This window comes from Nematolebias whitei, chromosome 10, assembly GCF_014905685.2.
Source record: "Nematolebias whitei isolate Nwh7 chromosome 10, NemWhi1, whole genome shotgun sequence".
NCBI lineage: Eukaryota > Metazoa > Chordata > Actinopteri > Cyprinodontiformes > Rivulidae > Nematolebias > Nematolebias whitei.
This window is the reverse complement of record NC_056507.1, coordinates 5,346,081-5,359,991: the sequence shown is the minus strand read 5'-3', so window position 1 is coordinate 5,359,991 and position 13,911 is coordinate 5,346,081. Positions and strand designations below refer to the sequence as shown.

Sequence of the window (13,911 nt, the reverse complement as noted above, 5' to 3'; positions counted from 1 at the left end):
CATCCATCCACACATCCATCCATCCATCCACACATCCATCCACATATCCATCCACACATCCATCCACATATCCATACATACATACATACATACATCCATCCACACATCCATGCACACATCCATCCATCCATCCACATATCCATCCACACATCCATCCATACATACATCCATTATCTTTACCCGCTTCGTCCTTGGTTGGGGGGTTCACTGGTGCGAGAGGCAGGGGACGCCCTGGACAGGTCTCCAGTCCATCACAGGGACACACGGAGACAAACAGGACCTTTGTGGGTTTTCTTTGTTTAACGATGCAAATGAAATGATTCTGCGGATTCTGTGTCTGGGTTTAAAACGAGCCGCTCAGCAGCTCCAGAGCGCGCGGGGGGCTCGTGACGCTTCACTTCACAGAGGATGCCTCGGCTCGTGACGTCAGCGCGCGCTCCTCTGGATGGCAGGACGGTCCGAGCTGAGGATGAGGAGGACATGAAGAGAGCTGCAGACGCGGGACGGACAGCTGCTCTGTGAGTTTATCTCTTTACATTTTCTTGGGCTTCCTGCACCGAGCAACGAGGTGGACGGACTTTCTGTTTGCACCGGAAACAGTTAGGAATTAGTTTAAAAGTGTTTAATTCAGCTGATTCGACGACACGAGTACTGAAGCAGCCTATAACAGCCATGTTTAAAGATATAAACTATTTATGCATATTTTCATAAACTTGTTTTGGTAAACCAGCACAGTAAACTGGGTAACTGGATGAAATCACGCAGCTGATATTAAAAAACTTTAATCATCATGTCCGGGCCGACCGAGGTGAAGTTTCAGGTTGGAGCTCCGCGGATCCAGCGGTGTCTTCCTCTGGTTTGAGCCGATGCAAGCCGTCTGATTTCGGGCAGCTGCCCCCTCTGTGAGCCCCCTCCTCCGAGCCGTGGTTCTCTTAGGGACCGTCCACAAATTACCAACTGCTGAGAAACGAACAATACATTCATGTGACACTGACACAAAACTAATGGTAAATTATTCTACTAGACTACACAGATGAGGCACACTTGTTTTTAGCTGTTTTCAATGCATTTTGTAATTTTTTACGTTTTTTTTATTGAAAAAATATTGTTTTTAAATTTATTTTAATGATTTTTTTTCCGGTCCCTAAGCAAGCAGAGCAAGAGTTTGGTTCATATTGCTGTTAAGTCAGACCCCTTCAGGGTGGGACTTGGACTCTGCCAAGACTTCCAGTTGTCACAATTCTCTTCTTAACTTTTATGGACAGAATGTCTCGGTGCAGCCAGGGGGCGGAGGTTCATCTCTGCTCTTTGCAGATGATGTGGTCCTGTTGGCGTCATTGTGACGAGGTCTCCAGCTCTCATTGGAGGGGTTCGCAGCCGAGTGTGAAGCGGCTGGGATGAGAATCTGCACCTCCAAATCTGAGGCCGTGGTCCTCAACTGGAAAAGGGTGGATTGTTCTCTTTGGGTCGAGGGTGAGGTTCTGCCTCAAGTGGAGGAGTTCAAGTATCTCGGAGTTTTGTTCACGAGTGAGGGAAGAATGGAGCGTGAGATTAGCAGATGGATTGGTGGAACGTCTGCAGTATTGCAGACTCTGTGCCGGTCCATTGTAGTGAAGAAGGAGCTGAGCTGTCAATCAAAGCTCTGTTTACCGGTTGGTCTACATTCCTACCTTCACCGATGGTCATGAACTCTGGGTAGTGACTGAAAGAATGAGATCGTGGATACAGACGGTTGAAATGAGTTCCCTCTGCAGGGTAGCCGGACTCCCCCTTATAGTATGAGAAGTTCAGTTATCAGGAGAGACTCAGTAGAACCGCTGCTCCTCCACATTGAGAGGAGCCAGTTGAGGTGGTTCGGGCATGTTCGACTGGGAGGAGACCCCGGGGAAGACCCAGGACACGCTGGAGAGACTGTCTTTCAGTTGGACTGGGAACATCTTGGAGTCCTCCAGAAGAGCTGTGGAAAGAGATGTCTGGACCTCCCTGCTCCAGCTGCTGCCCCTGCAACTCAGCTTTGGAACAAGAGGAAGATGATGGATGGATGGATGGATGGATATATATATATATATATATATATATAGATAGATAGATAGATAGATAGATCGGCCTTTCGATCGATCGATCGATCGATCAATCGATCGATCGGCCTTTCTGGGTGGAGTTTGCATGTTCTCTCCGTGCATGCGTGAGTTTTCTCCGGGTACTCCGGTTTCCTCCCACAGACCAAAAACATGCATGTTAGTCTGACTGGTAACTCTAAATTGTCCCTAGGTGTGAGTGAGAGAGTGAATGGTTGTTTGTAATAATCAATTTTTCAATTAAGTATCCATTAAACTGTATATGAAATAAAATCAGACAAAAATTAGTGTCTCATTTGGCCAATTTAGTGAAATATTTTAACAATTCTGTGTCTGTGGGTCACATGACATGAAAGCAAAACGTGCATTTTGAGTAGAAAAATTACATAAATTTTGAGTAGAAAAACTACCAAATGAAATAAACAAGCCTAAAACTGTCACCCGTGTTACTTTATTTCACATTGTTGGTTCTACTGAGCTCCAGCTGTGTTTTCAATGCTTCCTCTGCAGAGACATGCTGAGCCTTCAGCGCCCCCTGCTGGCCGCCTGCCTGTACCTGCTGCTGCCCTGCAGCCACAGCAGCATCCTCAGCTACCTCAACGGCTTCCACTACACTGACCTCAGCAACGGGAACGGCAAGGACGAGAGTAGGTGCTCCGTGCGTGTTCATGCACACAAACAGAAGAGAACGTGCAGCTCTCATGCCAGACGTCCACACAAACGACATCATTTGTGCGTATTATAACAGCTGGCAGGGAGTGACCTGGATGTAGGAGGACAAGAAGACGATAATTCGTGGCCATCAGGCTGTCAGTCCGTGTTAGCAAAACAAAGTCTTCTAATGAGTGATGTTGGTTTCCGGTAAACCGGTCTGTGTTTAAGATGTTTTATCCTCTTTACCTCCGAATGAGCGATTCTGTGCCTGCATACAGATGTTGCAGCTGTTACAGCTTCACTCTTTGTGCAGTGTCAACGAGACAAACATCTGAACTCATGGGGAAAGCGTTTAACTTTTCTGAACCGTTTACGTTTGAGAACATTTTAAGCTTGTTAGTCAAAACATTAAAACACGAACACGGTTTAAGAGGCCACGAGTGTCTGAGCGAATGACGTGGGTTGTAAAAAGCTTGTGACTTAATTTACGTCAAAACGAGAAGATCCACAGGTTTGAGGTGAGAATTATAACGTTAACAAAGCTCAGACCAGCAGACGCTGCCGTGCACAGTCTGCGCAGAAGTGTCGAGTCCTCCCTGCTGCCGGAACGAGAAGAAGGCCCTTATGATTTTACCCAGGTGTGTGTGTCTGTTAGCAGAATATCTCATGGGACACTGGACAGCTTTTAATCAAACTCTCAGAACATCATCTCTGGAAGATCAGCTGATGAACCTGTGGACTCGACCTGATTTAATGTTATTGATGAAGGTTTCTGAGAGCAAAGAACATGAGCATGCTGTAATTCGGTCAGTTTTACAGGCGTTGTGCTCAGAGTTGGTGTGGTTGTAGCTCAGACACCTGGAACTCCATCCATCCATCCATCCATCCATCCATCCATCCATCCATCCATTAACTTCCTCTTGTTCCGATATCGAGTCTCGGAGGCAGCAGCTGGAGCAGGGAGGTCCAGACATCTCTTTCCACAGCCACCTCTTCCAGTACTTCTGGAGGGACTCCAAGGCGTTCCCAGTTCAACCGAGAGACGTAGTCTCTCTAGCGTGTCCTGGGTCCTCCCCGGGGTCTCCTCCCAGTTGGACATGCCTGAAGCACCTCCCTAGGGAGGTGTCCAGGAAGCATCCTTACAATAGGTGAGGGTAGGAACGTACTGTATAGGCCGACTAGTAAATAGAGCTTTGCCTTACAGCTCAGCTCTTTCTTCACCACAATGGACCAGCACAGGGTCCACAATACTGCAGACGCTGCACCAATCCATCTGTCAATCTCACGCTCCGTTCTTCTCTCACTTGTGAACAAAACCCCAAGATTCATTTGAGACAGAACCTCAACCTCGACTCAAAGAGAGCAATGAACCCTTTTTGTGACTGAGGACCACAGCCTCGGATTTGGAATTATCTTCCTAATCTTAATTTACAGTTTATTAAACAAATGGATGCGGACTGACTGTTATTTGACCACAATGTCATTGTGTCATTCATAAAACTACTCTCTTTGTGGTAATTCTGTTTTATTAACTAAATGTGTTTGTTTGAAACCAGAGGCATTTTAATCAATTTGCATTTTAAAAACTATATTTAAAACCGTGAATTAGAAATAATCTGGCGGCTTCAGCCGAAGGCCTCACTCGCTGCCCCAGCAGCGTCTGATCTGGACGGCCATGTTGTGCAGTTTTACTTCTGTTCTCAGAGCTCGTGCCTTGTTAACTTGTGTTCAGTTCAGATTCATCAAAAATGTCAACTCTAAACCAAAATGTGTTGATGTGAGCTACAACTAACCAACTACATGTTTCTGGTGTTTTGTGCACATTCCAGTTTATTTCAACGGGATTCGACTCTATGTGGAATCTCCTCAGCACTCGGTGTCGGCCACCAAGGGGAGCAACGTCACCCTTCCCTGTCACTACCACTACGAGCCCGAGCTCACAACGCCCCGCAGAACCCGGGTCAGATGGTTCTGGCTGCCTGCATACACCAACGCCACGCCGCCTGAAGCCTTCGCCATTGAATCCAAAGTGATGGTTGCCATGGGCAACCGTCATCGCAGCTACGGCAGCTTCAAAGGTCGTGTGCGCTTGCGACGGTCAGCTCCAGGAGACATGTCTCTTGTGATCAACGAGCTGCAGCTGAACGACACGGGGCGGTACCGGTGTGAAGTGATCGACGGCCTGGAGGATGAAAGCGTGACAGTGAAGCTGGCGCTGACGGGTGAGATTTAGATCCCGCTTAGAAACGGGCTGGACTGAGGGAAGTGGTGTCAGATTATATCATGTAGCCCCCGACAACAAACATAAACAACTGAAACATATTGTTACAGCTGCAACATCAAGAAAAAATACAGATATTCTTATTAGGGGCTAGATTATTGATTATTTGTCATATGCAGGTTAACACAATGCAATGAAATGTTCAGGATGGAACCGGTTTGACTTGCTTAAAAAGCAAAACAAGAAATACTAAAGAATGCAATAAAAGTACAAAATAAAGTCCCAAAAGTGTAAAAGGAATAGATGTATAATATTTACAAGGTCCAAAAGAAATATAGTAAACAACAGGTACAGTAGTCTCTCGCTACTTCACGTTTTTTTTTTATCACGGACTCGCTGTATCTCGGTTTTTCAAAACAAGATTGGACATGACACACAACTGGCTGATTGATGGATGAGCTGCATGGAATTTTTATTTAAAATAAATTATTTAACATTATTTAGCACCTTCTGCAGCTTTGTGCAGCCCACACTGCAGGATAAACTTCCTGCTGCAGCTGATCAGCTGTTCTCCGTGCAGAGTGGAGAAGTGGGCGTGGCCAAGAACACTTGCAGGTGGCTGAGAGCAGCGGAGGCAGAGAGCTGAAATCATGACACTCTGTGCTCTTTTAGAGCATTTAGAGTTTAGAAACTTTTAGAATATTGCAAGAGTGTGGGAAGGGTTTAAAACACTTTATATACACACACACACACACATATATATATATATATATATATATATATATATATACTAAAATAAACTACTTGTACTACTATTCCTACTTCGCGGTTTTTCACTTATCACGGGTCTTCAAGGTACGGGTCCCCCGTGATAAACGAGGGACAATTGTAGTAACATTAGCTTAAATGCATGATAAATAATGCACATTACATAAACTACACAGGTTGTGTGACAGGTTATTGCACAGGTAACATTGAGATGAATTGTGATGGTAAGGCAGTGATATGCACGATACAGCCACATAATCCAGCAGAAATAAACATATTGGGTGTCACAGATGTGACTTGGTGCACGTTATTGTCAATAGTTGAGTATTATTATCAATAAGGAGTATATTCAATAAGGGCTTCTTTAATCAGTGCCTGAATGTGTTGTAAAAATAGCATCTCATGGAGCTGTGACTGTTGGACACTATTTGGCAACTCAAACTTGACTCGGTATTACAAGAGAATACACAAGAAATTAAAGTATTAACAACCAAATGACCAGCAACTCGTTCAAACCCATTTTACACAGCCAGTGTTGAAAATCATAGTTAATTTTCGCGTGCACGGTTTGCAGGTTACAGCTCTTGAGTCAGGCTGGGTTTGCCTGTGACGATTTTGAGAGAAACGTCATCACACGTATATTTTGAACGTGATCAAAATTCACAGCAACTGCAATTAAATGCAACTCTAATCGACATTTTTATGAATGCTTTGGAAACTCACTCATGAATGCGACGTCGTTAGCTGTTTGCCAGCTGCAGCAGCAGCTCAGTGAAATGCTGCATTAAGGCAGGGAATCCTAAAGAGCTAAATCCAAACTTAAAAGAGAAGAATGCTGACTCAGAGCTTTAGGTACAGTATGATGTAAAACTGAGTACTCTGTGTTATTGTAGCATATTGAGCACAGAGGGCTGTGGTTGCTCGGTGGTCTGTGGTTGCATCAGGAAGGACATCCGGCGTAAAAACAGTTACCAAGTCTTCGTGCGAGTTTGTTCGCTGCGGCGACCCCTGAAGAAGGGAGCAGCCGAAATAAAAAAATAAAAATAATTGTATAAGCTATGCAAACTCATACATTAACTGTGGTCCACCAGAACTTATACAGTTTTTGTATTTGTCAAGCAAATTAAGCATCACTTAAACACCTTGAACATCACGTCCAACTACTATTTTCATGTAAAAATGATATCGAACATGTCTGTAATTCAAAAGGTTGCCTTCACAGTTACTTCACAAATATAAAAATATTTTGAGTCAAATAAAATCCGGCTTATGAAATTTTTATAGTGAGATGTATTGGATACTTTAGGATTCTTTAAGTTTACAAGATGCCGTTGAATACTGTTTCCAAATGCAGGTGTGGTGTTCCCTTACTACTCTCGGAAAGGACGCTACCGTTTTAACTTCTTCAGTGCCCAACGGGCGTGCCAGGACCAGGACGCCACTCTGGCTACGTTTGAGCAGCTCTTCACAGAATGGGAGGACGGGCTGGACTGGTGCAACGCCGGCTGGTTGGCTGATGGCTCAGTCCAGTACCCAGTCCAAGGTTCACGAGATGTTTGTGGTGGTAAGGATGTAGCTCCGGGTGTGCGCAGCTATGGACATCGACACAAAGTTCTCCACCGCTATGACGCTTTCTGCTTCACGGCCTCTCTCAAAGGTCGGTACAAGTCTGTTCTTTTTCAGATACTCTCAGTACATCGTAGTTCACTGAACGCTTTCTTCTGCTCTAGGGACGGTGTATTACCTGAACCACGCAGCTGAGCTCAACTACACGGAAGCGGTTCAGGCTTGTGCCACCAATGGAGGTCAAATTGCCAAAGTGGGTCAGCTGTTCGCTGCATGGAAGCTAATGGGACTGGACTGCTGCAAGGCGGGCTGGTTGTCTGATAGAAGTGTACGGTATCCTATCACAAGCCCCCGGGCTAACTGTGGTCCACCAGAACCAGGTGTGCGTAGCTTTGGGTTTCCTGCTCCGTCTGTGAAATTTGGCGTGTACTGTTATAAGCAGATGTTTTGACTCGGCACGAGGCAACTGTTCATCCACTGAACAGGCTCAAAGATTTGATCTGCACAGCAGCACGAAATACATCCTGGAGACAAACGGGCGATTTCAGAGCTTTTTTTTTTTTTTGGGGGGGGGGGGGGGGGGGGGGGGGGGGGGGGACACAAAGTCATGTCAGTGTTTCAGCACTGAGCTTGACTATCAATCAACAGCTGCATTGAACTATGCACATTCATGGTAAGATTCTGCTCAAAGTTTACAAAAACCTTTATGAAACATTATAGTCACTAATATGCATGTGGTTCTAAACTGTTATGCTGCTATACAAACCTTGTTCAGTGAAGCTTTCCACCACAGTTTGTGAAAACATCTCAAATAAGTTGCTGTCATTCACTCAGCATGAAACTGTCATAATGTTTTCTTACAGCTTCTGCTTCATTTTATTGCAAAATTCTGTAGTCAGGTTCTGCACCAAGCTAAATACTTTCTTTTTTTAACCTAGCTGTTCTGCAATGTTGCCTTGGGCCCTGCCTACATTACAGACATGCTTTAAATATATACTTTTTTTTTTTTATCAGATTTTATTTACTTTTGTGTCCCCGTGATTCTGGCAAAAAAAACCTGAAATACCAGGAAAATATTAGCACCACATCAAACTGCAGATAAAGAGCATAGCTAAAGATTTTCCCAGAAAAAGTTCAGCCTTTTTTTTTTCTTTGAGAGTGTTTACATTTTCCTTTTTAGGTCATTGAATTTATGAAGAATATCAGGAAGAAGTGAGTCACATGAATTAAAAAAAGAGACTGGTATAAACAGCTCCATTGTTGTTTTAGTTTTGATGGCAACAAGTGTTAGTGTGCCTGCATGAAACAGGCTGTGATGACATCCATCCATCCATCCATCCATCCATCCATCCATCCATCCATCCATCCATCCATCCATCCATCCATCCATCCATCCATCCATCCATCCATCCATCCATCCATCCATCCATCCATCCATCCATCCATCCATCCATCCATCCATCCATCCATCCTCTTGTTCTGAAGTCAGGTCTCGGGGGGCAGCATCTTGAGCAGTGAGGTCCAGACCTCTCTTTCCACAGCCGCCTCTTCCAGCTCTTCTGGGAGTACCCCAAGGCATTCCCAGGCCAACTGAGAGGTAGTCTCTCAGTTGGCTTGGGTTTTCCCTGGGGTCTCCTCCCAGTTGGACATGCCTGAAGCACCTCCCTAAGGAGAATCCTTACCAGATGCCCGAACCAACTCAACTGGCTCCTCTCGATGTGGAGGAGCAGTGGTTCTACTGATAACTGAACTTCTCACCCTGTCTTTAAGGGAGAGTCCAGCTACCCTGCAGAGGAAACATTTCAACTGCCTGTATCCACGATCTCATTCTTTCAGTCACTACCCAGAGTTGATGACCAGAGGTGAGAGTAGGAACGTAGACTGACCAGTAAACAGAGAGCTTTGCCTTACAGCTCAGCTCTCTCTTCACCACAACGGACCGGTCCAGAGTCCGCAATATTGCAGATGCTGCACCAATCCATCTGTCAATTTCACGCTCCATTCTTCCCTCACTCATGAACAAAACCCTGAGATACTTGAACTCCACTTCAAGCAGAACCTCACCCTCGACCTGAAGAGATCAATCCACCCTTTTCTGACTGAGGACCATGGTCTCAGATTTGGATGTGCAGATTCTCACCTCAGCTGCTTCACACTCGGCCGCGAAACGCTCCAGTGAGAGCTGAAGATCACGGCACGATGACGCCAACAGGACCACATCATCTGCAAAGAGCAGAGATGGAATCCTGAGGCCATCGAACCGGACTCCCTCCACCCACTGGCTGCACCGAGAAATTCAGTCCATAAAAGTTATGAACAGAATCGGTGACAACTCCCACCCTGAAGGTGTCCGACTTACTACCTGCAATGCGAAACAAACTCTCACAGCTTGTAGGGACCAAACCGCCTGTAACAACGGGCCAACGATCCCATACTGTCATGACATCGTTTCTGAAACGCTTCGTCCACACAGACACACCATGAATCTAATTTTTGTAAACTTAGCAAATCATTAAAAAAAATCTCTGTTTTTCTTCATCCACATCTCTTGAGTAGATGAGAGCTGCAAATGAAGCAGGAAAACTTTTATAAACGTAATGAGGGTTGTGTAGGTGAAGCATTAAAGTCAGGTGTACATAATAAGGTATAATCCTGCTGTTAACATTTGTTCACAACTTGTTCGAAACATACTTTAAATTAAAACACTCTGACAATAAACGTTATTTTTAAAGTTTGTCTTTTATCTACAGATTTCCATCTTGTGACTCTACTTTTGCTAACTGTATCTCAGAAGAAGCATGAACTCCATTGGATTTTTTAACTTGTAAAATAGATTCCTTTTACTAGTTTATGAAACGTAACGTGTGTTTTTGTTGTAAAGGTGGTAACGAATTGTTCTCTGTGATAGACAGAGCAGGTATTGTGATCTTTACTCTGTATTCTTGTAATATACAGCATAAACTACCGTATGGATGAAGGAACCTTGTTTATGCGAACAACCCTTTTATGTTTTTTTATTGTGTTTATGCATTTGTACTATTTTCTACAAATAAAATAAGATTGTAAATATATTGACTGTGCAAATACTTTCATCGTGCTTAAGGTATTCACAATTCCACAATTTAGATTATTTTTGATAACTTGTTCTCTCATTCACCTCAAAACTCTTTAAAGATTTTTTCCCCAATAATAAAATAGAGAGACATCGCCAGTTGCCACTCTTGAAGTGCAATGCTCCATTCTATGATCACCCATGAACAAGATGCAAAAATACTTCAACTTATTTGCTTGAGGCAGTGTGAGGGTGGTGCCCCCTTGTGTTCAGCTCCTGCACCCCCTTGTGTTTTGTTTTGTAGATCAGTCTGTGTCACCTGTGGTCGGTCCCAGGTGTTTGTGTTTATGTCTCATCATTATAGAAGTCTCTGGTATTTGTTGTCTGGACATTGGTCTGAGCACGGTTCCTTGTGTTCTGGTTATGTCTCCCTGCTCCTGTGTTCCTCCCCCAGTGTCGTCTCGTGATCATGTAAGTTTTTGCTGCCACGCCAGCTCATTGTTTTTTTTTTTTTTAAGTTCTAGTTACTTTCTGAGTTCTCTGAGTCCTGCCTGCATTTGGGTTCAAACCCCCGCTCCAGATCGCAGCAGATCACTCGCTCTCGTGCAAGACGGACGCCTTTCTTCCCTCTCCCGTCTTCCTCCTGCTTTTTTGCTCTCTGTCTTGTGTATCTATCGGAGCTCTTATTTACACATCTTCCGAAATGTAAACTACTGTCATGGATCTGGTCAGCTGGACTTTCAACACAATCGATGACATTTTTTTCAACAAAGCGACAGTGGCCTGGAGAGCCCTCATGCCCCGCTGAGACGCATGCGGCAGGATGCGTCATGATTTAAAGTGCCTTTCCGTATTGTCTCAGGAGGACGTTGAAGATGTTCATGATAGCAGAGTTTCTGCTTTTTAGCACCGGTGGATACCTATGTTATCGGCTATTAAAGAAGACGGCAGCAGCAGTTTCGGCCATGGCAAAGCTGCCAACCATGTGTTTGGTTCTTGCTCCGAGTACTCAAAATCAGCTGATTTATGAGCTAAACCGTAAGACGGAAGTGATTTGTGAGAATTGCAGGCCACCTGCAGCTTCTGGTACTCTCCAACATGTAGGGGACAATCTTGGAGGGAGCTAGTAAGCACGGACCAGTGGAATGCCCACAAATCTGGCCATTTTGGATTAAAAGTACCAGCAGAACTCAAGACTGATGAGAAATAACAGTCTGCCTGAAAAAAAATCAACAACTCTGGCTTATCTGAATCTGACTCCCCCGTTTGGCCTTGAAGCAGCTCGACTTATCAAATTTCTCCTGGGATATGTGTAAACTAAGAAAGCTCTGTCTATCACCCCCATGGCCTTTTCCCCTTTTCTATCTAAAAGAATAAGAGGCTGCGCTCTCAGGAGCAGCAGCAACGTGCACTCCGTCCATCTTTCGGACAACTGTATGAACATAATCTCACTGTATTTAACAGGTGTCTTAACTGTCGCACAACAGAGGTGCACGCACCATCTCTGACCAAGTATTAATTTGCTCAGTGGAGGTACAAACAAAACAAAATTATCAAAAAAAACATGTTTAATAGATTTAGGAGCTTTATTCATAAAGTCTTAGTTACATAAATAACATGTTATGGTGGTGTTCATGTCCTTCTTATTTTGTACTTGTTCTCAGGCAGGAATGCTTGGGTCAGAGGCTTACAGACCCTTACAGAACAAGCTGTGCACGTCAAGTTAACGCCGCTCTGTCTGAACACGACGCACTGTTAGATGAGTGAAAGTGAACGCCTCATTACACACTCCTGCATCCGGTTCTGAACACTGCTGCCACTGATTATGTGGCTACAGCTTCTACAAAACAGATCCTATTTATGCATTTAGGCCAAAAATGTACACACACACACACAGAGCTCTGTTGGCAGTGCCTGCAGTCATGAACACAGCCACTGTATATCCTAATGAAGGCACTATTTATTGCACGTTTTTCCCACTGTTGACTCAAACAGGAAAGTGCAGACAAACTAAATGCCCGAGTTGTTTCTGCGGCTCTGCAAGGTTTACCCTAAATGCCTCTACTTCAAGGAAAGTCGCTTCCAGGAAATGAGGGAGGGAAACAGCATGGGACACTCATCATAAAAGTTACGTACAATGTAGAACGGCCTTCACTGGTTGCTTGAGTCCAACTGTCTGAGGCTGAAGGAAGGAAGGGAAAACTTGGTCAATAAAGAGACTGAGACAAATGATTCCAAGTTTTATTTTGTGGGTTCAGAATCTGGACAAAGTCACAACAATAGTCATGTCTGTTTGCTTGTGTTTTGGTTCATCTGTTAAGATTTTTCAGTTTGTTAAAGAACTGCTAAGTATTCACGGATACACACATTAGTAATTCCTAAAGCGCCAGGTTTTCCTTGAAACTTCTGCCTTCATTCTAAAGTTTGTTCTTATTGTGGATAAATGGTGGTGTAGAGCCTCAGTCATCAAAGACATATGGCAAATCACCCCCTTGCACCCCCCCAAAAAATGTTTTAAAAAACAAAACAAGTGGACTTCTATTCACATGTTTCATGTCCCATCCGGGGAGCTTTCTCAATCCAGGATTAGACTGTGGATTTCCAACCGTTACGCCCGGTTTACACACGAAGAATCTCTGGAAACGTTTGAGATTTTTCTGTTGATTGTGGAAAAAGTTACCAGTTTATGTAAATGGCTGTTTAGACCAGACTGCAACAAACAGAACTGTTTGCTGTTGATGCAAAAGTTAAGACATCGGAGAAAACAATCGCTGTTGTCGTGTACACAAATGGCTGAAATGAGCAGAAATGTTCCAGATTCACTTAAAAATGGCGCTGTGTGAACCCCTTTGTTCAAGTGGGGATGTGTTGGGCTTGATGGTGTAGAGCTCCACTGACTGGTTTGTGTTGCTGTGAGGGTTGAACAATGTCTGAAGGCAGATGATATCAAAACTTTAAAAAAGCTGGGACTTTGACGTTTTCTAGCTCTTCTGTGTGATTTCTGAACAGACAGAGGTGGCGAGTGGGGGCAAAACAAATCCATTTCTGATGTGCCCTTTTGTCATGAAACAAGGTAGTAACAGAGGCGAAACAGTCGGCATTTGAATAGACAGCTGGCTTTGCAGCTCAATAATGTGATAAAGTGATGATGGGGTCTGTGTGATCTCCTGGTTCTGGGATTAAATAATAAGAGATTACAAAGACCCTTATGACCTCAGGTGGGAGAGGAGTGAGAATAATCTGCACATAAATTTAGATGCATAATGGAGCTTCTTGTGCCGTTAAAAGCTTCAAGCTCCACACTCGCCAGTTTAGGATTGAGAAAGCTTCCTGGTGTAAAGCAAAAATGTCTTTAACTACAGAATACAAGTCCATTTATATACAGCATATACCGTAATTTCCGGACTATTGAGCGCACCCGAATATAAGCCGTGCCCACTAAATAAAAATAAAATAAAATTATAATTTTGTAAATATATAGGCCGCGCTTGTCTATAAGTCGCGGGTGTCCACATTGTAATATGAGATATTTACACAGAAAGACCTTTAAAATTTAATTAAATACATACCGG

General features: G+C 44.0%; 1 protein-coding gene across 1 annotated transcript; it reads left to right on the top strand.

Annotated features, from left to right (window-relative positions):
* Positions 1 to 449: 449 nt before the first annotated feature.
* On the top strand, positions 450 to 7,799 carry hapln3 (hyaluronan and proteoglycan link protein 3). The gene is made up of 5 exons (XM_037682539.1): positions 450 to 518; positions 2,589 to 2,725; positions 4,562 to 4,954; positions 7,076 to 7,378; positions 7,452 to 7,799. Exons 1-5 carry the CDS (start codon positions 481 to 483, stop codon positions 7,736 to 7,738), a joined length of 1,158 nt encoding a protein of 385 aa, XP_037538467.1. The 5' UTR covers positions 450 to 480; the 3' UTR covers positions 7,739 to 7,799.
* Positions 7,800 to 13,911: the final 6,112 nt, after the last annotated feature.